This window comes from Gossypium raimondii, chromosome 7 (assembly GCF_025698545.1).
Source record: "Gossypium raimondii isolate GPD5lz chromosome 7, ASM2569854v1, whole genome shotgun sequence".
Classification (NCBI taxonomy): domain Eukaryota; kingdom Viridiplantae; phylum Streptophyta; class Magnoliopsida; order Malvales; family Malvaceae; genus Gossypium; species Gossypium raimondii.
Window position 1 is genome coordinate 11,433,192 of NC_068571.1, and position 25,756 is coordinate 11,458,947.

Sequence of the window (25,756 nt, forward strand, 5' to 3'; positions counted from 1 at the left end):
CCAAGTTCAGTTGTATAAACATACACAATTTAACCATTAATAAACACTACATTTTAAATCGAACCATAACATATATTTACATGGTGACGCCCCATTACATAAGTCGTCTATACATGCCATAATTTCCGGAATACTAGTAGCAAAATATCCAAACGTGGATGATAGTGTAGATGATTGTCTGACTCCGTCCCAATTCCGAGTTGATGGAAATCACTATAATCAAGGGAAAAATAAAAACGAGTAAGCATATAGCTTAGTAAGTAAACATATGACAAATAAATAAATTTCTCACATGACTACACCATAGTATAAATTTATTCATAAATAAATTTCATTGTTTGTGTAATTTCCAGCAAGCTGGTTTTCTGCGTCATGACCACTAATTTATTTTTATCTGGAGCTACAGGGCTCAAAATTGAATTCCGTAAATTTTCCCTGAAACTAGACCCATATATATTTCTATCATAAAATTTTCAGAATTTTTGGTCAAGCAAATTAGTACAGTTTATTCTTTAAATCTTCCCCTGTTTCACTGCCTGACAGTCCTGACCTACCCTTACAAATATTCACATAACTCTCTGTAAAAGTTTCAAAAAATGTTCTCGTTTGTTTCTATGAAAAATAGACTCAAAAATGAATCCAGGAATTTAGATTTCAAGCCATAATTATTTTTTAGAATTTTTGGTGATTTTCCAAAGTTGGAACACCTGTCTCAGTAAAATTCAAATATCTCAAAAAATACAACTCTTTTGCTTGCTATATTTCTTTCATATGAAAATAGACTCATTCAGATTCAATTTCATATATTATTTAACCTCTAATTCATTTTCCACCATTTATGGTGATTTTTTATAGTTGCCCAACTGCTGCCATTCAAAACAGTTTTGCATTCAAATTGTCTCTTTTTGTATTTTTGATTTTCCTCCCATCTTATACATGGGTTGATTAAGTATCAAACCCAATATTCCTTCTATATATGGGTTGATTAAGTATCAAACCCAATATTCCTTCCATAAACTTGTCCACCACATATATGAATATTCACCTTCCCAATTTACTCGTTGAACACTCGAAATGTTAACCGTTATCGGTGAGTTTCGCACTTAGCAACCACCAATGAATCGGGGAATCAGCACACAGCAACCCCTTGGGGGAATCAGCACTTAGCAACCCCCTTCACATTTCAGATGCGGTGGAATCAGCACTTAGCAACCACCAATGAATAGGGGAATTAGCACTTAGCAACCCCTCGGGGGAATCAGCACTTAGCAACCCCCTTTCACATTTAAAATACGGTGGAATCAACACTTAGCAACCACCAATGAATCGGGGAATCAGCACACAGCAACCCCTTTATATGCAATATGCTCCGGCCTATTTCGAGTGTTCAACCAAAAACCGTGTTTTGCAACCCCTTACCACCTTTCCCAATTTAACAACATTTTTTGGAATCTTGCCAAACATTTATTTTATATTCAAATAAATCTCAACACATATCAAATAATATCAAAATAATACATTAAGTCACATGTTTACTTACCTCGGTGCAAAATATCGAAATTTTGCAATTTACTCCACTACTTTCTCTTTTCCCCGTTTGAGGTAGTCTTCTCGTCTTTATTGATCTATAATAGAAAATTTAACTCATTTAACATTCACATTTATTAAAATAATCCACCACCCAACTTTTTAAAAAATTACAATTTTGCCCCCAAACTTTTGCATAATTACACTTTTGTCCCCAAGCTCAGAAATTAAACTTCATCACTTATTCTTAGGTTTTATGACATGCTGAACATTTTTCCCTTCTATGGCAACATCAAATTCTCACTCTAACACATATTTTTGAACATTAACTATTTTTACCGATTATGTTAATTTACCCGTTTTCGTTTAAAATCGCTTAGCAAAAGTTGTTTAACATAATTTCTAACTTCATATTCCACCATAAAACAGAAAAATAAACACATTTCACCTATGGGTATTTTTCCAAATATGAACCCTAACACGAATTATTGATAGAATAAGCTAAATTAAGTTATCGGGACTCCAAAAACGTAAAGAACATTAAAAACGGGGCTTGGAATCACTTACTATTGAGCTTGAAAGCTTAAAAACCCTAACTATGGCTTTCCCCTTGCTGATTTCGTTCACCATGAAGAAGATGAGCACATTTTGCCATCTTTTTCCCTTTTTAATTCTTTTTATTACTAAATGACTAAAATGCCCCCATTTAAAAAAAAATCTATTTCACCCATTTCTTATGTCTATTTTTGTCCATCAATTATCTAATGGTCTAATTACCATATAAGGACCCCCAATTTATAATTTCATAACAATTAGACACTTCTAACATGTAGAACTCAACTTTTGCACTTTTTACAATTTAGTCCTTTTGACTAAATTGAGTGCCCAAACGTCGAAATTTTCGAACGAAATTTTTACGAAATTTTTCTGTAAAATTGTAGACCATGAAAATATAATAATAATCATATTTTCTCTCGTCGGATTTGTGGCCCCGAAACCACTATTCCGACTAGGCCCAGAATCGGGTTGTTACATCAATGCTCATATATTAAGGCCAAAACGCCAAACTTTTTACAAAATGGTAACTTTACCTTAATGAATCTTTTATATTTACATCTAGCTTTTTCATTATCTTTGGACACAACATTCCTTTCCATTTGTCAGCTTCTTCTTTCTTCTTGACAATAAGTAACATAATCTTGGTCCTTATTGTTTCCATCATGGTCAGAATCGGTTTCCCTCTTACTTCCAGTATCATCTGTCAGTAAACAACATAAATGATTAGTGAATTGCTAATGATTAGTAAGAAACATAAAACATAAGGGTTTACTTTGTTAAATGATTCAAAAAAATTATTCACCAATATGTCAGAATGGCTTTTAATTGAGAAGTGAGACATTGACCAGTGAGTAAGATTCTTTTCCTTCAACCAATCATAAGCATGCTGATTGGTTTTCTTCAGTTCATCCATGGCATCCTCAAAATCTCTTGTAGTGCTTGCTCCGGTAGCTTTCCAAAGCAAATCTTTCAATTCCTTTGTTCGAAAACCAACCTTCTTGAAATTGGCATGTAGGTGTCTAACACAGTGTCCTGTTTCTGCATTAGGAAACAACATACATATTGCTTTTAAAAGTCCCTGCAATTAGAACAAATATAGTTTAATTTTTTGACAAACCTTAAACCCTAAATAAAAACAACATAAAAAATAAATAAATTGAGTTTTACCTTTTGTTTGTCACACATGAAAGATATTTGGTACGAGCTCACAATTTCCAATTCTATTGCAAGCAACTCCAAGAACCAAAGCCATGATGCTTGGTTTTCACTTTCGACAACAGCATATGCAAGATGATAGATGCCATTATTTGCATCTATCCCAACAGCTGCAAGCAAGTAGCCACCATAGTAGCCCTTCAAGAAACATCCATTTAAACCTACTATCCTCCTACAACTAGCCCTATAGCCATCTTTGCATGCCTGCAGACAGACAAACATCCTTTGAAACAACCTGTTATCCAGATAACATATAGTTATTATTCCCTCATTTTGGGTCCTAACCTCCAACAAATACTCATAAATATTCTCATATTGAACCTTATGAGCTCCTTCAATTAATTCCAATGCCCTAAGTTTAGCCCTCCTACATTTGGTTAGTGAGACTATGCAACACAAATATCTTTTAACATCTTGTTGTAATGATTTCAGAGAATAATTAGGATCAACAATGAATTTTTCTTTATAATGTTCACCTATTCAAGCTGAGATTACATTCTTATTTTTATAGACTTTAGAAAAAGTATGATTAGGGTTTGAACTCTTAATTTGCCAAGTCTAGTCAGTAGGGTTATTAGGGTTTAGTCTAGAGGCCCATATGAACCAAGAACATTTTTCACTGCAGAATGCTTTTAACCTTTTTAAATCATTTTTGGGAAACTTAATAAAATAACTATTCAACCTACCATACTGCTTGACAACTTCTTTTAGACTGTCTTTAGACTTAAATAACATTCCAACCTTAAGTCTAGGATTACTCATGTCATTCTCTAGGTTGAACTCAGGCCAATTTTGGCTATTTGAGTCAGATTCATGTGCATTATCTAACCTCTCAGAATCATCACTATCACATGGTTCACCTATTTCTATACCATCCACGTTTAAACCATCTAAATTAACTCTTATCTTATTAGACACATCACTTTCAGATGCATCACTACCAGACACATCACTGCTAGACATTTCTTCTTCATTCTCATTAAAATTGTCATCAATTAAACCTGCCAAACAAATTACTCATCAATAAAGGCAGACAACATAGGCAAACACTTTAACCATTTCTGTCAGACAATAACCAATACAAAATAATTTAATACAAACACAACCATTTCTGCCATGCACATGGCAGACAACTAATACAAAAATAATTTAATACAAACACAACCATTTTTGTCATGCACATGGCAGACAATAACATACAATAGCCAGTACAATATAGAAGGTAAATAACAAATTTGATATTGCCACATACAATATAGCAGCTTGGATACAAAAATGGCAGATATAAACAATAAACATCAGTTTGATAATGGTATTCATACAATGGCAGATAAAACAATAAACATCATGCACATGGCATATAATACACATTATATGTCATTCACTTTAATAACCAAAACCTAATCTGTCATGCACATTAATAACAAATAAAACCAAAATCGAAATAACCCTAGATCAAAATCTAAATCGAAATCAAAATCAAAATCGAAATCGAAATCGAAATCGAAATCGAAATCGAAATTGAAATCAAAATCAAAATCAAAATCAGTGAGTGTTTCAAAATTGAAATCAAAATCAAAATCGAAATCGAAATCAAAATCAAAATCAAAATCAAAATCAAAATCAAAATCAAAATTGAAATCGAAATAACCCTAAATCTAAAAAATAAAAAACTAAATGCAACAACTTACCAGTTAAAGTGGATGTAACAACATTGTCAGCTTCTCTTCTATTGCCCATTGTCGCTGAGAATCAGAAACACTGAATGGTTTCTAATTTCTTCTTCTTTTCTCCCCAAACAAAAAAGACCAATCGTACCCTAAACCCTTATACCTTGTTAATCGATTATTGAAACAATTTCTAACCCTAAACCCTTCTTAATCGATTCCTGAATCAGTTTCAACCCTAAACCAACCCAAATCACAATCAAAATTTTCCCAAATCGATTTTGTTTTCCCCCCCAAACCCCCTTAATCCTAATCTGTTTCTAATTTTTTACCCCTAAACCCCATAACCCTTCAATTTTTCCCTAAACCCGCCCCAAACCAAGACCCATCAGTTGCTTCACCAACGTGGCAAGTTAACTTGCCACATTAGCTGGTTAACTTGCCACGTCAGCGGTCCGTTAACACCCTAATTGAAATTGTTAATCAGTGACTATTTTCTTACTTTTTTATAACGTTAGTGGTTGTTTGTAACTTTTTAAAAGTTGAGTGACTAAAATGAAACCTAGGTGACTGTTTTGTCAGCTACCCCAAAGTTGGGTGATTGTTGGTGAAATTTACTCCTTTTTTAAATTATAAAAGTTAAAAAAATGGAAACAAATATAAATTTTTTTTATAAAGATTTCCTTTAAAAATTTTCTGGCGTACTTTCAACACATTCCTGCTACCAGGCAAGCTTCCCACTGTCTGTTTGTCTCTAATGTGCAAGGCCTACCACAGAAATTAAGGTAGGTAAAAATTTAAACCATAATTTTAGCTTCATTGATTTGTACTATTTCACGCTTGATTTTCAAGCTTAAAGACTGTTTTTGAGGTCTGCCGACCATCGCGGCCATGACAACACTATTTGAAACCCAATTATTGGTATTTTATTTGCCTTTAGCTTCATTGATTTCTACTATTTCACGCTTGATTTTCAAGCTTAAAGACTGTTTTTGAGGTCTGCCGACCATCGCGGCCATGACAACACTATTTGAAACCCAATTATTGGTATTTTATTTGCCTTGTTGCTCATATGGATTTTGATTGCTTTATGTGGGAATACAAATGGTATTTACAAGTTATGACCTCCCTTCTGATTTCCTCCATTTTTGATGGTAAGTTTTTAGGCAATGGGGTTTCAAAGTAAAGAACCAAGCTTACAAGCTGAGAATACAACGGATGATGATGATGATGATGTAACAGTTTTTAGGCAATTTGAGTCTGAATCATATGTGTTGGGTCTAAATCATATGTGAAGTTAGTGGAGCCATCGAAGAATGCTGTAAACAATCGTGAAGGCCTTATTGATAAGCTCAAAGATATTGGCTGCAATTTTTTATAATTTTTAATATTTTTATTACTTTAAAATAAATCTATAATAAAAAAATGAAAATTCTAATTTTTTTATATTTTTAGAATTTTTAAATAAATATAACACAAATTGCTTGATTTTTTGACATGGCCCAACCTTAGTGTGCCATGTGACAAAATTGATGGCAAGTTAACATTGTCAAAAGTCTTGAACTTAAATTGGGTCTTTTTTTTTATATAATAACCCAAAATTTTAATTTACCCAAACCTCTTAGAAAATCCAAGCTAGGTGTTGTATAAGCTCATGCTATGCTTCCAAAATAAAATATCAGTATTGGAAACTTTACGGGATATTATATATATGGTATATAAATGTATTTGTATGATATTTATATTATTTTCCTTATATGTTGTGTACTAATTTATATTATTCAATTTTTAAAACATTAAATTATAAAATATATTTATATAATTTATCATGGTGATCTAATTTTGAGAAAAATCATTTTATTATTTAGTTAATTTTATTTACAATGATAGTAGTTGCTAGTGTTAGTGAAATATTTTAATTTTATTGGCGGATTCAAATACTATTATATGTATTTTTCTAATTTTTGAATTTTTTACGGCACTTTTAAAATCTCGAGTTTAAAATTTTACTCGAATATCAAATAATTTTTCTTATTTTTAAGTGATAAATTTAAATTCAAATATTTGACATATAGGTAGTGTTTAGAAAGTCACTTAGTAATTGAATTTGAGTGTAATTGCTTGTAATTATACAATGATGACATGTTTGGGTAACTATTATAACAGATGAGTTCCACCAAATTGGGTGTAGTTGGAGCACCCCAATTACACTTTCTAATTCTTAGAGAGAAAGTTATAGACTATTTGGAATGTGAACCTAAATATTATAAGGTTGGTGCTACTTATGCATAGAATTTTTTTTTTGCACCATATCGTGGGGTATAATACCATTTGAAAGAATGGTGTCATGAATAAGTACTATAGACAATTCACGAACTCTTTAATTTGAGACATTTAAGGCTTTGAAATGTAGTTGAGAATACATTTGTTATTCTAAAAAAAAATTCTCATATTAACAAAATAACCTTAGTATAGTAAAAAAAACAAAGTTGGATCGTAGTAACATGTTGCATATTTCATAATTTCAATAATAATAAGTGGAATTGAGATTATCCATACTTTGAAGAGTACATGGAAGAAGGATATCTTGATAATCTTTGTAACACCTCAAACCTGGTCTAGACGTTATGGCCAAATCTGGAAATGTTACGAAGAAGGGTTTCGAATCCAATCTTATCATGTTAAAAACCCTGTATAGTTTATTAGTAAAAGAGTCCACATTTTATAAAACATATTATTATTATATTTAGTAATGAAACCATAAACAATTTGCTTTTTCAGAAAACATAATTTGCAGCGGATGTTTTAAAAGTATTTATATTTGAAAATCGAGGTTGTGTTTTCAAAAAAACATTTGTTTGCGTAAAACCGTTGTTTTATCATACGTTGCAGGATAAAAATCAAAACACATCCAAATCCAAAAATTATAAACAAGTAGTCCAAAAAGTCCCAAAATTACAAAACTCTCAAGAAAAATCTAGAAAATTTAATAAATTATTAATTAAAAACAGTTCACGGACTAGTGGTCACCACTGAGCCTCCGTTGCACCAATCCGCCTATGCTTGAGGATTACCTAAACAGAACAGACAAATAGATGTGAGTTTTTAAAAAATCAGTGTGTAACTTAACGAAAACATACATACATATATTCTTAACGAAAACATACATACATATATTCTTAGATTTCCCACATAGCAGAACAGATACAGACATAAATCCTTAACAGAATCAGGTTATCTCAGAATCATGCAGATATGCAAAGTCCTACCCCTATCCTCTACACACCAACTCTGACCATCCCAACACACCATGTGGGGTATAAAACACCCACCTAGCCCTACACATCACAAAGTGTCCGTACGACACTTGTCAGAATAAGTTGCAGCCATGCTGCTAGTATATTGGCGACATGTCGCCTCATAGAATACTTCCTCCACATATACATATCCCACCCCATACACACATGCAGATAACAGAATAACAGATATGTCAAGACTAACATGTCCCGCATGCTCATATACATAAATTACACATGTTTATCCATAATAATCAGATCATACATATCGTATTTCATCATACTCAACCCAATCTACTAGAGTAGCAGATTTCATGCTTTCGGGTTTGTTTTGCCCTTACCGACCTTACGGAAGGCCCACAATCAATGGAAATGACATGTGCGACCATAGGGAAAAATTCTAAATTTTGGGCCCATAGGCCCGTGTGGCCCACAGCCCACACGCCTAAATTAGCCTAGGTTGTGTGACCCACACGGCCACACACACACCCATCATATGGCCGTGTGTCGCACACGGCCTACTACACAGTCGAGCACATGCCTGTGTGGGGTCGATAGGCTAGTTTTTCGGCTTTCGTCGATCGACGTTTTCTTGCATTCTTGTTACATATCTGGCTCATTTTTTTATGTGAAAGCAATCTCGAGACAACCGAAACCTACAATCCATCAACAAAATGCCGAAAATCAATCTTAATTCCTCAATTCCAATTGAGTCACCACTCGAATACAACGCAACCAAAAGCAAAATTTCAACAAAAAGATTGCGCTAAAACATTTCAAAAGCTTACCCATGACTACAATAGCCTCTAACTTTACTACACAACCGGAGAGTCTCGGATTTCCTGAAAATCACTTAACAAAATGGTATACTGAATCAACTTTATATACCAACAGAAAATTGAAACATTAACTAAGACTCCTTCAAAACTACAACGAACCCTTACTTACGAAGCAGCACGAAGAACCCAAAAATTTGAAGTATTGTGATTGAATGAAAAAAATGGTGATAGAATCAAAAGGGAAAAGAAATGAAATTAATTGTAACAGAGAGGGGAAAAGAAAAAAAAGGTCAAAGGAATTTTGGGGAAAAATAAAATAAGAAAAAAAATAAAATAAAATTAAAATTCTTTACTTCGAAATAAAATCCTACTACATCCCAACTCTCCACTAACTCACTAACCACATAATCCTACCAAATTTGACACCTCAATCCACATCCAACTACCTCAGAATTTTAACTCTATCGAACCTCTGTCAGCCAACCGAAGCAAAAATTATCATCCACACTTACACTGGAATTCAAACATGAAACCTTCAGGCAAGCTAACACCTTAGAACTTGAACCAATAGGCTCATTCTGATATAATTTGACTAGAAATAAAATAATGAATAGACTAGGATAAAAAATAATATATTTTTCAAAAGTGAGACTTGAGCCCAAGACCTCAAACACACATCCAAAACACTTAGCCATTGAAGCAAATACATATTTATAAAAATTTATGACAAATTTCACAAAAATAAAATTAAATAAATTAGGGTGTTACAATCTTAATGATGTAAATTTAAATTCATATGATGATGAACTTGATCAAGGACCAACAAATGATGATTAGGAGTATAAGTTAAATATTAAAGAGAGAATAATTCAACAAATATGCACTAGAGCAATTAGATAAATTTGCATATAATTTTATTTTCTTGCTATTTTTAGTAATTTTATTATCAACTTTTTTAGATTAACATAATATATATTATGATTTAATTTGTACTACCCAAGATGACATAGATAATTACGATATAATTACACTTCATCACCAAACACGTTTAGGAAATTATAATTTTATGTAATTACAAGATACTGTAACTACTACCCTAATAATTATAATTTCATTTAATTACTCGTATGGTCTAAACAAACCCATAATATTATTAAAATCAATTCTAATAATAATAATAATAATAATAATAATAATAGTAATAATAATAATAATAGAATTTAATGTTGATAATAAATAAAATTAAATTTTAAGAAGAAATTTGATCACAAGGTAGTATTTATCATAATAACATTTTATTAAAGTAATAATAAATTATTTTCTTCTTTTTCATTACATTAGACAAAGAGATTGTTGTGTATATAATTAAAAACAAAGTATATATCTAAGTCCATTTTCCAGTCAATTAAATTTACAGCTAGGATGTATTATATTGTTCCAAAGGCAAGAAATTTTTTGAATAATACATCTAAAATTATAGTGCAAAGTAATTGAATAAAAGTGTACTTATTAGGATAGTAATTAAATTATTTTTGTAGGTACAAAGAATTGTAATTCTCTAAATGTGTTTGGTTGACAAAGTATAATTACATTGTAATTACAAATTTTAATTACATAGTTACATAATTTATATTTTTAAAATATTAATTACTCTACAAAGTTATTAGCACGATAAAAGAAATTCTAAATAAGTTAAAAAATTAAAATCAAATCATCATATCAATTATGGTAGTCCGAAAGAATAGTTGATAATATGATTACTAATAAAAATAATAAGAAAATAAATATCATATGCAATTTTATCTAATTGTTTTAGTGTTCTATATTTGTTAGGTTATTCCCTCTTTAATATTTAAAATATGCTCCTTATCATCATCTGTTGGTCGTTAAACAAGTTTATCATCATCATCATTAGAATCTGTATCATTAAGATTATCAAGATCTTGTTCTTCCATATACTCTTCGAAGTATGGATCATTCCAGTTCCACTTATGAATGAAGTTATGAAGTATGTAACATGCTAGTACGATCCAATCTTATTTTTTATGCTAAACTAAGGTGATGTTAATATGAGAAATATTTTTTAGAACAACAAACTTCCTTTCAACTGCATTTTAAAACCTTAAATATCTCAAAATAAAGAGTTCGTGAGTTGCCATTGGTGCTTGTGTCTGGCTCCATTCTCTTAACTGGTATCATATTCGATGATATGGTGCAAGTAAACCATTTATATTTGCATAATTAACATCTACCATATAATATTTGAGTTTATGGTGCAAATAGTTTGTAGCTTTAATTATAAAAATTATATAAACTTAATTTGGAGAAAAACATATGCTAAGTTATAACCATTTTTATAAATTAAGTCAAAATTAATATAAAATTTATGAATAAAATCATATTTTTTCTCCCGATTTTAGCATTTTTAGAAGGAAAAGCTAAAATTAGGAGGAAAAATTTGATTTGTCATTCTCTTATTAGAAAGGGATAAGGATGACGTGTAATCATCATTTCTCTAACTTTCTTAACACTTCTTATGAATAATACAATTTTTACCATAACTTTAGAAAGTTAATTTTTTTTATAAATAAGTTATTATAAAAGAAAACTATAACAATTTTATGAATATATATATTTATAATTTATAGCATGAACACATAAATAAGTTATATCTCTATTTCTTGACCATAAGTTTTTATAAATAAATATATTATAACACTTTCATAACATATATATTTTTATAATAAGCCTTTTGGCCATAAAATTAATTTTTAATATTAAAAAAAACATAATTTTTGTTATAACTTTGCAAAATATACGTATCTTATTTTAATAATATAAGTTTTCAAGATTTATCGTAAAAGAAATTTTGGTCATAACCATCCAAAACCTCATATGTGTTCATACTTATAATATATATTTTTATAATTTAAACTCAAATTAAAAATAAATTTTTAAAATTGAATTTGAGTGTAATTATTTCAATTATCACCCTCTCTCCTAAAAATTAAAAAGTGTAATTAAAGTTCTCCAATTGAACACATTAATTATATTAATTACCCAAACATATTATCCCTATATAATTACAAGCAATTGATAAGTTTGAAATTGAAGGATTTCCAAGTGTTTTAGACCCCAACCCATTATGAAAATGCCATTCATAAAATCAAGTAGGAAAGTTTCCACTTTGATTTTCATAAAATTAATAACAAAATTAAACCATTGTAAAATTTTATATATCCAAGCTTTTTAGCAAATGATGAACTAATGGAGGACCCATTAATACATACCTATATATTATAGGTTTATATAAATACTTAGTTTTGTGGACTTTGAACGGTTTATGTAAGAAATGTGTGCTTTGAAGCATACGTAAGCAAACATCGTCATCATAACTTAACTATGATCCACCTAACCCTTCATTAAATTAAATATGTTATACTACATTTTATTATTTATAATGTGGGTAAAAATGTATGTAAGAAATTAATATAATAAAAAATTACTTTGGTTGAAAAAGTGGTAAAATTAAAAGATTTAAAATTATAAAATTTTGTGTTTAAATTTTATTATGTGTAAGTATTTATTATTCAGTTAATTTGATTGTGAGTAATACTAACTCACTCAAACACTAAAAATCGAGTCTCGTCATTTAAAAATTGTGTTGGCTCTCTTTAAATTTATTCTAGTTTAAATATTATCATTTATGGATTCTCTTTAGGGTTATTATGGTTTGGCTCTAGATATATTCTACTATTTAATTTAATTATGCTTCATAATACTTGATTTTGATTATAATTTTCGGATAAGTATTGTTTTAGATGGTAATTATATTTGCAATTTCAAAATACACTTAGATGTCAACCCCCCATGTGTCATGCATATTACAAACAAACATCTATCTCACAATAGCAACAGTGCTCTTGCGTAGTTCTTTATATAAGTTTTAGTCAATAAGCTTGAGAAGGAAAAAGTAATAGAGTAAATTTGTACGAACTTAGTGAGTTCCAAAAAAACTTAAGTAAGAATACTAATTGCACAACTGAATCTTTAAAAAGAAATTCACACATTATCATAGAGTATGCCTAATGGTGTATATAGAACTCAGATAGACTCAGTGTAACACCCCTAACCCGTGTCCGTCACCGGAACAGGGTTATGGAGAATTACTACACCTTTAGGACAATTTACAATTAATATACAAATAATTATCAAACATAATATAAAATAATCTTAAAGTCCCTTAGATACACCTTCGAGGTCCATAATTCGAGTTAGGAGTGATTCGGGACTAATTTGGAAACTCGAGGGAATTTAATTAATTAATTTTTTTGTGAACTCAATATAACCCCTTTATAATTATCTAACCTTCCCTGCAATTTCAACTGCAACCAATTTACAATCAATATGGAAACCAACACATTTTCACATTCAAACATATTTAAATCATACCTAAAACATTTGCTTATCAAATTGATTAACAACATTCATAATACTATATAAAAGTTAAGTAATAAACTTTGTTCATTTCATTTCAATTTTAGTACCAAACTAACTCAAAAGTATATCAATTTAACTTACTATAACCATTAATTCATCTTCAGTTCAAACATGCATTTTCTTAACACTTAAACAACCAATTCATATGGCCAAATACACATCAACCTTTAAAAGCCAAATCTCATGGCTAATATCATAACTCAATACATACCAAGATGACACTAGCCTATACATGCCATATACCACATATATACAATTCAAAAGTACCAACTTAGATGTCCGATAGCGCAATAATGTTCCTGAACACTTTTGGATCCGAGCTAGCCTTGATTCTTTATAAAACATAAGAAAATAACACGAAGTAAGCTTCATAGCTTAGTAAGCTCATAAGTGAATAATTCAATACATCAAATACATACAATTCAACTAATTGTACATAACATCACCATATATACAATTACAACAAACCTTCCTCATGTCTTAAAACATGATCAAATACCATTTCATTATCTTTTTCTATTAAATACTCGAATAGGTTCTATATGTACCTGTATTGTCACGCCCCAAAATTTCTAATTTTGTTATTGTAAAACTATGACACAAATATCTGTCAACTTTAGTGGTTATGTGTTCTGGGAGTGTTTGGGAGGTCCCAAGTTCAAGCCTTCGCTTGGGTAAATTTTGGTATTTTGAATGAATTAGGTCTTACTCTTGTTTAGTAGGCTTTTATTTGATTGTTGGGTAAATTACATTAGTATGGGCTACCAGGTCTGGTGGTTAAATGGTGTGTTATTATGGTGGAGGTCTTGTGTTCGAATCCTTATGCAGGTAAGGATATTACTTTTTTTGCTCAGATTTCGGGATAGAGTTGTGTAATAGGGAGATTCTAAGTAGTGAATATGTAGTGGGAATTAGAGGAGATGATTAAGGGATTTTGGGGGTTATCGGGATTTTATTTTATTTTTTCCCATAACTGAATTTTGACTCTCTTTTCTAAAAAATTCTTCCGTTTATTCTTCTCCCTCTCCTCTTGTCAAAATTCTCTGAGTTTTTCCATCTCTCTTTTCTTTTTCTTCTTCTTCATTTTCCCTAATCCGTTTATTTTCCTTCGTTTTTGCACACGGTTAGTGCTCACTTAGTTTCGGTAAGTGTTTCTCTTCGTTTCTGTCATGAATCTCTTAATGACTGAAGTGGTAAGTTTTTCTCTGCGATTTGGGCATAGGGGGAGGCTCGGATTGGTGAATTCAGTGTTCTCGTCTCAACAATAGTTAAACGGAGGGTTATCGTTGGTGGTAAGTTGGGCTTCTGTTCGTTCTTGGTTGTCAATTCGCTTGTAAATTCGTTAAATTGATGTTGAGTGTCTTGATTATAGGATTTAGAGTGCTCGGGGATTGTTTTAGCGTCAAACAAAACTAGGTGTGTATCCAAAACGCAAAAAACGAGATTCAGTGAAAAGCCGAAATTGCTTGCTGTTTGGACAGCAGCAGTAGGCTAACTTTGAAAAATCACCATAAATTTTGGAAATCGAATTAGAGGATGAAAAAAATATGGAATTAAATCTTATTGAGTCTAGTTTCTCATAGAAGAAACTGTGTAAGCAATGGAATTGTAAATCGTGAGATATAATAAGTTTTGTGAGAAAATGTCAGAATGATATCAAGTTTCCCTGTTCTGAATTTTGAAAATCATCACAAATTGGAGAAAAATAATTAGGGGTTATAATTTACATTTTTAAATTATTAATGAGTCCATTTTCAATAAAAAGAAATCGTAATATCATCCAAATTTTTTACTAAGAGATAATTAATTTTTAGCAAAGAAAGGTCGAGTCGCTGACAGATGCCAGTAAGTGGGTAAGATTGAAGATTTTACTGTACTTATTGGTTGAACCAAAATTTTTGGAAATTTTATGTTAGAAAGGTATTTGAGTCTAGTTTCAAAGACATCAAGTAGACCTTAATTTGAAATTATGTAGCTCAAGATATAAATAATTTAGTAACAGCGACTCAAGTAGACAGCTTTGAAGGAACATATAAGTAAATAGTGAAAACATATATGAATATTTAGCTAGCACAGGTTACATTAAAAATGGATCACGAGGCCAAGGAAAATTTGGGCCGATGGGGCCACACGGCATGTGGGCCCACACGGGCAGGCCACATGGGCGTGTGAGCCTATTTTTCTAAAAAGTTCTGTAAGGTTGCACGGGTCGCCCAAGTCGACTGTGGACCTACTGTAGGGTCGGTAAGCTTTACTGAGACCCCTATATGTGTGATCTGTCTATTTGATTTCTATACCGAGCATGAATTATGATATCTGAATGTATGTACTATTAATTGCATAATGGCATGACATATTTTGCAATCTTGCCCGGGGGGAAGGCTACATCCAGTACTGGACCGATGATTTGAGAAATACGCCCCAGATTTCCTTTTTCAAGCGTGGAAACTCCAGGAACAGAAGTAGTAGGATTTATTTTCATAATAAAGTGAAATATGCCAATTTTGTTTTCCAAAATTATCTAATACAAAAAAAATCTTCGACAGGAGGTTGATCGGTTAATTCAATAAGAAATGAGAGTTAGCGCTCGATTTCGTTGGTCCCATGCAATTCTAGTGCATGCATTTGGATTGTTTCCTTATTCAATGAAGGAATTTTCAAGTTCAACCAATCTATTTTCAAAATAGGTAGTGGATAAATAAATATTTTGGGAGAGTCTTTCATTTGTCCATCATTATAGGCAACACCATCCATATTATCTATGGAATTTGAACCCGAACTCTATTTATGATTCCTTATTTCTCTCTCATTAGCCTTGTTTCAATTTCATTTCGTATTTTATTTTAGCATATCGATTTTTTTTTACTTTACGTCCAACCTCTCCCCACTTTTTCCATCTATATTCCTTTTTTTTTTCATTTCAGGGCCGAACTACGCCTGTTTTCACATCTAGGATTTACATATACAACATATATGACTATCAAGGGTGAATTTCTTATTTCTTATTATTGAGCTTATATATAATATATAATATATAATTTATATTAGATGTTAGAATATTAATTCTATTATATATTTATCTATTCTATTATATATATTCTAATATATATTAGAATTTATTTATATATTTTATTAATTTATTTATATATTTTATTTATAATATAATAGAATATTATATTAATATTATATTTATATTATTTATCTATTTCTATTTTATTTATTTCATTTGCATTTAGAATTTGGATTCAAAAAAAAGTAAGGAATTAGAAACTTGAAAAACACGGATCGGGTTGCGCCATACATATGAAAGAATATAGAATAATGATGTATTTGGCGAATCAAATACCATGGTCTAATAAGGAACCGTTCGGATTCGTTGATAATTTTTTGAAAGATTTCTTCGAAAAGGTTTCATTAACTCCTCATTTATATCGAGTAGACCTTGTTGTTGCAAGAATTCTTAATTCATGAGTTGTAGGGAGGGACTTATGTCACCACAAACAGAGACTAAAGCAAGTGTTGGATTCAAAGTGGTGTTAAAGAGTATAAATTGACTTATTATACTCCACGAATATGAAGTCAAAGATACTTGATATCTTGGTAGCCTTCCGAGTAACTCCTCAACCCGAGTTCCACTTTGAGGAAGCAGGGTCATGTAGTCAGCTGAATCTTCTCTTGGTACATGGTCAACCGTGTGGACCGATGGGCTTACCAGCCTTGATCGTTACAAAGGGCGATGCTACCACATTGAGCCTGTTCTTGGAGAAGAAGATCAATATATATGTTATGTAGCTGACCCTTTAGACCTTTTTGAAGAAGGTTTTGTTACTAACATGTTTACTTCCATTGTGGGTAATGTATTTGGGTTCAAAGCCCTGCGTGCTCTATGTCTAGAGGATCTGCGAATCCCTACTGCTTATATTAAAACTTTCCAAGGCCCGCCTCATGGCATCCAGGTTGAAAGAGATAAATTGAACAAGTATGGTCGCCCCCTATTAGGATGTACTATTAAACCTAAATTGAGGTTATCTGCCAAGAACTACGGCAGAGCAGTTTATGAATGTCTACGTGGCGGGGTTGATTTTACCAAAGATGATGAGAATGTGAACTCCCAACCATTTATGCGCTGGAGAGATCGTTTCTTATTTTGTGCCGAAGCAATTTATAAATCACAGGCTGAAATAGGTGAAATCAAAGGGCATTACTTGAATGCTACTGCAGGTACATGTGAAGAAATGATCAAAAGGGCCATGTGTGCTAGAGAATTGGGAGTTCCTATCGTAATGCACAACTACTTAACAGGTGGGTTCACTGCAAATACTAGCTTGGCTCATTATTACCGAGATAATGGTCTACTTCTTCACATCCATCGTGCAATGCACGCAGTTATTGATAGACAGAAAAATCATGGTATGCACTTTCATGTACTAGCTAAAGCTTTACGTATGTCTGGTGGAGATCATATTCACGCTGGTACAGTAGTAGGTAAACTTGAAGGAGAAAGGGACATAACTTTGGGCTTTGTTGATTTACTACGTGATGATTTTATTAAAAAGGATCGAAGCCGTAGTATTTATTTCACTCAAGATTGGGTTTCTATGCGGTGTTCGCCAGTAGCTTCGGGGTATTCACGTTTGGCATATGCCCGCTTTGACCGAGATCTTTGGAGATGATTTCGTACTACAATTCGATGGAGGAACTTTAGGACACCCTTCGAAATGCACCGGTGCCATAGCTAATCGAGTAGCTTTAGAAGCATGTGTACAAGCTCGTAATGAGGGGCGTGACCTTGCCCGCGAGGGTAATGAAATTATTCGTGAGGCTAGCAAATGGAGTCCCTGAACTAGTCTGCTTTGCAGAAGTATGGAAGGCGATCAAATTTGAATTGACGCATGGATAAATTAGATAAACCAGTTTGATAAATCAAATTTGAATTGAAGCAATGGATACTTTGTAATCCAAGAATTATCGTGGTTTGTTGAATTGCAATTAAACTCGGCCCAATCTTTTACTAAAAGGATTGAGCCGATTCTATTGTCTATATTTTTGATAGATATATTTTTATCTAGATATACAATATTTTAAATACAAAAATAAAAGACTAAACACAACTCAAATTTTCTCTTGGGTCCATAATTAATCCTATGTATGGATCCTTAGGATTGGTGTATTCTTTTCTGTCCTATATACCACGGTTTCGGATCATGGATTGAGCCAAGCATCACAACTTCTTCTACCCATCCTGTATGTTGTCCTTTTGACTCCATGTTGGAATAGAAACTTATTGTATTATATTAGTAGATGAGATTTTACGAAAAAGGTTCTTGATAGGAGAAAAAATTATTTTTTCCATTTTTTCAGTGTGGATTTTACACAACATGGGGAAATCACTATTTCTAATTGAAAATTGATATTTCTAATTCAAAAGAAAAAAGAGCTCTATCATATATAATGAATTGCTACTCCAGGTTCTCACAAAAGGGAATCGTTTCTTTCATTATTCACTCATTGTTCGTTAATAATCCTAGTGATTGTATCTAGTATGCGTATTCTGATAGGAAATAAAATATTCAATTGATTTTTCATCGAATGACTATTCATCTACTGTACTTTCACGGAAATAGAGGCAAGAAAGCTCTATGGAAAAATCATGGTTCAATTTGATCTTGTCTAAGGGGGAATTCGAATACAGATGTGGGCTAAGGAAATTAATGGATAGCCACCTTGGTCCTGTTGAAAGTACTACTGTAAACGAAGTCCCGACTAGAAATGATACGGATAAAACATTCATGATTGTAGTGACAAGTCTAGTTATTACAGAAAGGTTGATCATTTAGTTGACGTCAAAGACATTCGAAATTTCATTTTTGATGACACCTTTTTAATTAGGGATAGTAATCAGGACCGTTATTCCATATATTTTGATAGTGAAAATCAAATTTTTGAGCTTAACAATGATCATTCTTTTTTGAGTGAACTAGAAAGTTTTTTTTTTATAGTTATCATAATTCTAGTTATATGAATAATGGATCGAAAAATGATGAGTCCCACTATCATTTTAACTTGGATGATAATGATACTAACTATGGTTGGAATAATCACATTAATAGTTGTATTGAATCTTATCTTCGTTCTCAAATCTGTATTGATAGTTCCATTTTAAGTGGTAGTGACAATTCCAATGATAATTATATTTATAATTACATTTGCGGCGAAGGTGGAAATAGTAGTGAAGGGAAGAATTTCGATATAATAACTCGTGAAAATGGTAATGATTTAACTCTAAAAGAAAGTTCTAATGATCTCGATCTATACAAGGATTTGTGGGTTCAATGCGCTCTACTAGTAATTTAATTGGAGCTTGAACCCGAGTTTCGGTGAGGTTGAATTTACTTTTTTCGTTCTACCTTCCGTATTTATTTTATCTAATTCTTATCTAATTCGAAATAAAAAACTAAAAAGGGGGGGGGCGAGAGAGTAGTCACAGATATTTGATTGTATCTCGATCTAGTGTTTTTCGCCCCGTCCCGCAGCAATAAATAGAATTAAAAAAAAAGGAAATGTTAACGCATCCGGGAAGAAACAATTGATCTCTATTAATAAACCCGCTAAAGAACCGAACCAAAGAGTACTTAGTACTGATGCTACGGAAAGATATGTTTTTAGATCTCGCATTTAAAATCCTCCTTCTTTATCGTATTACATTATGGTAATACATATATAATCGCATGTATGTGTGGTTAAAGACCACTTGGATTTGTCTATTTGTACCCAGAATTCCTAATTCAAAATTCAAATTTAAATGTACAATGATTCGATAGATAAGATTTTCCCTTTCTTAAAACAACAAAACAAACTAGGTCCCTTTCTGGTTGAGAATTCCCGCTAAAAATATTCATTTATTATTCATTATATGGTTGTTATATGATATGAGACCAAAAATAGGAAATGAAAAGATCCGTTTTGTATATCAATAGATGAAATAAGGGTGTGGAAAACAAGACAGGGATTCTCTACAATGACATTGTAGGCCAATTGAAAGGGATGTAGCGCAGCTCATTCCTTCATTTAATTGGTAACTTGTACAGTTCACACTCTTTGGCTCTACTCATAAATTTTCCAGTAATAGATATTTCACAACTAGATCTATCTTATATAGTAACGGTATGTAAAGATGAGGATTAATTGGGCAGCTGACCCTGTTAGTCCGTTCTTTGCAAGAGTCAAAGCATAATCTTTTTTCTTTTTAAATAGGATTTTCCCCGCTTAATGGATAAGCATTTGCTACCAATGGGGAATTTTTTCTCATCTTAAATTCCAAGATTGGATTTGCGCCAATGGAAACCATAAATTTCATACACAATAGAAGGATATGGTAGATCTATCTTTTTAGATAGTGAACAGACGAACCCCATTCTATTCAATCGTGCGGATCGTTGATCTTGAAAAAGTTGTTTCTTTTTCTCACCCATGATCTGAACAAGTCGCAGATACACCCTAGTACATGTTCCTCGATCGAGGACATGCCCCAAGAGCAGGGATTTCGTGACATTTCTAATTGGTCGTCTTGCATTTCTAATAAGTTGTTTAATAGTTGGCATCTTGAATCATATACATAATAGACTAGTTTAGATCGATCCTAACCGGATGATTCGAATTACTTCTTTTCTATTTAATAGATTAATAAAATATTAACCCTTAGGCTTAAGTTAAGAAGGAAAGGAAGAAGAGGGATTAAATCAATCTTAATTAAATTGTGGATTGGTGTTAAATCGTTGCTATTGCTATTTGTTATTTAACTTATTTAACCGCTACAAGATCCACAATTCCATGAGCTTGGGCTTCTGTTGTTGACATAAAAACATCTCTTTCCATGTCTTTCGATACAACCCATAGGGGCTTGCCCGTTCTTTGTACATAAACCCTTGTGAGGCTTTCGCAAAGTTTCAGTAGTTCTTCCGCTTCCAGGATAAATTCTCCTGTTTGTGCCTCGTAAAATGAACTAGCAGGTTAATGGATCATTACCCTGATGATATAACATAATAAAAGGTTCTTCTAACTCACATAATGAGGCGAGAAGAATAGCTAAAAATAGCTAAAGAATAATAAGAAAAAAAAAGATAGAATTGAACAACCGTACAGGCATTTTTTGTGCATTGCATACAGCTTTACAATGGAATTCTCTTTTTTCTTTCATTGAAAAAAAAATAGAAAATATAGAGAGCGTCTATTAGACCCAGATCACTAAATAATTCAATTACCACCCTTCTTTTTTTTCTTTTTTTTTCGAAAAAGTTCCAAAATACTATGTTGGCTCCGTTGCTTTATATATTTATTTCTTCTGTAATTCAGCAATCCCAAAGTTTCTTTTTTTTTTAAAAAAAAGAAAGAAAAAATTAGTCTTTTTTTTCGTACTCTTTTATTTTATAACATAAATATTGTTATAAATATTGTTAACAGCCTCTGGTGTGAAAAGAAAAAAGTTTGTGACGCTGAGATGGGCCCACGAAAGCTAAGATAAAATTGGAAATGCCCTTTCTCTCATACTACTATTTCGATACATAATCTAATGTTTTTTTAAAAAAAAAGAAATCAAAAAAAATTTCATATCGAATTCAAAGTGCCATGCTATTATTACTGACTAAGTTCAAACATGCATTTTCTCAACACTTAAACAACCAATTCATATGGCCAAGTGCACATCAACCTTTAAAAGCCAAATCTCATGGCTAATATCATAACTCAAGACATACCAAGATGACACTAGCCTATACATGCCATATACCGTATATATACAATTCAAAAGTACCAACTTAGATGTCCAATAGCTCGATAATGTTCCTGACGACTTTTGGATCCGAGCTAGCCTTGATTCTTTATAAAACATAAGAAAATAACACGAAGTAGGCTTCATAGCTTATTAAGCTCGTAAGTGAATAATTCAATACATCAAATACATACAATTCAACTAATTGTACATAACATCACCATATATACAATTACAACAAACCTTTCTCATGTCTTAAAACATGATCAAATACCATTTCATTATCTTTCTCTATTAAATACTCGAATAGGTTCTATATGTACCTGTATTGTCACGCCCCAAAATTTCTAATTTTGTTATTGTGAAAATATGACACAAATATCTGTCAGCTTTAGTGTTTATGTGTTCTGGGAGTGTTTGGGAGGTCCCAAGTTCAAGCCTTCGCTTGGGTAAATTTTGGTATTTTGAATGAATTAGGTCTTACTCTTGTTTAGTAGGCTTTTATTTGATTGTTGGGTAAATTACATTAGAATGGGCTTCCAGGTTTGGTGGTTAAATGGTGTGTTATTATGGTGGAGGTTTTGTGTTCGAATCCTTATGTAGGTACGGATATTACTTTTTTTGCTCAGATTTCGGGATAGAGTTGTGTAATAGGGGGATTCTGAGTAGTGGATGTGTAGTGGGAATTAGATGAGAAGATTAAGAGATTTTGGGGGTTATCGAGATTTTATTTTATTTTTTCCCATACCCGAATTTTGACTCTCTTTTCCAAAAAATTTTTCCGTTTATTCTTCTCCCTCTCCTCTTGCCGAAATTCTCTGATTTTCCCATCTTTCTCTTCTTTTTATTCTTCTTGATTTTTCCATAATCCATTTATTTTCCTTCGTTTTCGCACGCGATCAGTGCTCGCTTAGTTTCGGTAAGTGTTTCTCTTCGTTTTTTTCATGAATCTCTTAATGACTGAAGTGGTAAGTTTTTTCTCTGTGATTTGGGCATAGGGGGAGGCTCGGACTGTTGAATTCAGTGTTCTCATCTTAACAATAGTTAAACGGAGGGTTATCGTTGGTGGTAAGTTGGGTTTCTGTTCATTCTTGGTTGTCAATTCGCTTGTAAATTCGTTAAATTGATGTTGAGTGTCTTGATTATAGGATTTGGAGTGCTCGGGGACTGTTTTAATGTCAAACAAAATCAGGTGTGTATCCGAAACGCAAAAACTAATTTTCGGTGAAAAGCCGAAATTGGTTGCTGTTTGGACAGCAGCAGTAGGCTAACTTTGAAAAATCACCATAAATTGTGGAAATCGAATTAGAGGATGAAAAAATATGGAATTAAATATTATTGAGTATAGTTTCTCATAGAAGAAACGTGTAAGCAATGGAATTGTAAATCGTGAGATATAATAAGTTTTGTGAGAAAATGTCAGAATGATATCGAGTTTCCCTGTTCTTAATTTTGAAAATCATCACAAATTGGAGAAAAATAATTAGGGGTTATAATTTACATTTTTAAATTATTAATGAGTCTATTTTCAATAAAAAGAAATGGTAATATCATCCAAATTTTGTACTAAGAGATAATTAATTTTTAGCAAAGAAAGGTCGAAGCTGCCAGACAGCAGAATAGGGGTAAGATTGAAGATTTTACTGTACTTATTGGTTGAACCAAAAATTCTGAGAATTTTATGTTAGAAAGGTATTTGAGTCTAGTTTCAAAGACATCAAGTGGACCTTCAGTTGAAATTCTGTAGCTCCAGATATAAATAATTTATTTACAGTGACTCAAGTAGACAGCTTTGAAGGAACATATAAGTAAATAATGAAAACATATATGAATATTTAGCTAGTACAGGTTACATTAAAAATGGATCACACGGCCAAGGGTAATTTGGGCCGATGGGGCCACATGGTGTGTGGGCCCACACGGGCAGGCCACATGGGCGTGTGAGCCCATTTTTCTGAAAAGTTCTGTAAGGTTGCACGGGTCGCCCAAGTCGACTGTGGACCTACTGTAGGGTCGGTAAGCTTTACTGAGACTCCTATATGTTTGATCTGTCTGTTTGATTTCTATACCGAGCATGAATTATGATATCTGAATGTATGTACTATTAATTGCATAATGGCATGACATATTTTTCATTATTGCATTGCATCAGGGTGGGTTGATGATATTTGGAGGAAGTGTCTGGAAGGCTATTAAGCCTGTTATCTAGCAACTGAGCTGCAATCTTCTGATTATGTGGCGCATTTCAGTACAGCATGGTGTGTAGGGATGGGTGGGTTGATTTAATCCCTACATTGTGTGTAGGGTTGGACGGAGATGGTGTGTAGAGGCTGGTGGGTAGGATTCTGATTTACTGTATATGCATTCTGTATCTGATATGGGCTGAGGCCTTAATGTGTTTCTGAGATTGTATTTGAACGGGCTAAGGCCCAAAATGATTCTGTGATGGCCCTAGACCCCAGACTATATTTAACTAAATGCTGTTGAATATCTGTACGCATGTTTTTCGTGGGGATTACACACTGAGTTTGCGAAAACTTACCCTTTTTCTGTTTAATCTGTACAGGTAATCCCCAGACTTGACCGGTGCAGCGGAGGACTCGACGGTGGCCACACGTGAATTTTAGACTGTTTTCCTTTAATGTCTAGAAATTATTACTTATTTGGGGTTTTTGATGTAACTTTTGGGACTTTATTCTATTTTTATGGTTTTTTTAAACTGCAACTCAACAAAACACGGTTTTTCTAAAAACTAAGGCTTTCGTGAATAGAAACGATTTTCCCTAAATTAATTGGTTACAGAAGCTTCCGCTAAGAGACACGTTTTAAAGCAAATCAACTAGTACTTATTTTTTTCGAATTAAATAAAAGCTAATTAACTGTAACGGTTTTAACTCGACGACAATCTTGTCTTCAAATCCCATTCCATGTGACATCGCCAGATCCAGCCATAACGTCTAGGTCGGGTTTAGGGTGTTACATGTATCGTCTCGTACTAACCTCTTTCTCAATCATTTCAATGATATTTATAATTCAGTTCAACTAGGTCGAATTCAAATAAATCTCAAACACGTAAACATTTAACTAACTCATATAAATGCATATTATCACATTAAGTACGAAACTTACCTTAATATTGGATGAACATATAACTTCACACATATCTGAACCATTCAACTCAAATTCTCATTCGGAATTGTTAAGATCATACGAAAATCATATAAAACTCATACAATGCCATATCCCGGGTATGGTCTTACATGTTAACGCATATTGATGCCACTATCCCAGACAGGGTCTTATACGAATCATATACGATGCCAATGTCCCAGACATGGTCTTACACGTTTCCTCACTTCGATGCCAATGTCCCAGACATGGTCTTACACGAAATCACAGCTCGAAAGTCCTAATACCATGACATCAATATCCAATACATTTACTAAG

The 25,756-nt window shown here is 32.3% G+C and overlaps 1 protein-coding gene, 1 long non-coding RNA gene and 1 pseudogene across 2 annotated transcripts; 1 reads left to right on the forward strand and 2 right to left on the reverse strand.

The window, feature by feature from the left end:
• Nucleotides 1–45: 45 nt before the first annotated feature.
• LOC128042390 (uncharacterized) lies at nt 46–2,148 on the reverse strand. Its single transcript, XR_008197721.1, has 3 exons — nt 2,095–2,148; nt 1,541–1,625; nt 46–213 (listed from the first exon to the last, which is right to left on the reverse strand). It is a non-coding gene; the product is annotated as an uncharacterized LOC128042390 (long non-coding RNA).
• A 466-nt stretch (nt 2,149–2,614) lies between these two features.
• Nucleotides 2,615–5,040, reverse strand: LOC105764033 (uncharacterized). The gene is made up of 5 exons (XM_012582485.1): nt 4,992–5,040; nt 4,042–4,301; nt 3,295–3,504; nt 2,888–3,163; nt 2,615–2,785 (listed from the first exon to the last, which is right to left on the reverse strand). The coding sequence occupies exons 1-5, from the start codon at nt 5,038–5,040 to the stop codon at nt 2,615–2,617; spliced, it is 966 nt and encodes a 321-aa protein (XP_012437939.1).
• Nucleotides 5,041–16,732: 11,692 nt separating this feature from the next.
• Nucleotides 16,733–20,927, forward strand: LOC128042318 (ribulose bisphosphate carboxylase large chain-like; annotated as a pseudogene).
• The last annotated feature ends 4,829 nt before the right edge of the window (nt 20,928–25,756 follow it).

What these genes read in the sequence shown, in the direction of transcription:
- LOC105764033 (XM_012582485.1), bottom strand. Translation starts at nt 5,040, where the DNA reads ATGGGCAATAGAAGAGAAGCTGACAATGTTGTTACATCCACTTTAACT. An exon ending in TGTTACATCCACTTTAACTG is followed by an intron (nt 4,302 to 4,991) that starts GTAAGTTGTTGC and finishes TTTGTTTGGCAG; the next exon opens with GTTTAATTGATGACAATTTT. An exon ending in TTGCAATAGAATTGGAAATT is followed by an intron (nt 3,164 to 3,294) that starts GTGAGCTCGTAC and finishes TTCTAATTGCAG; the next exon opens with GGACTTTTAAAAGCAATATG.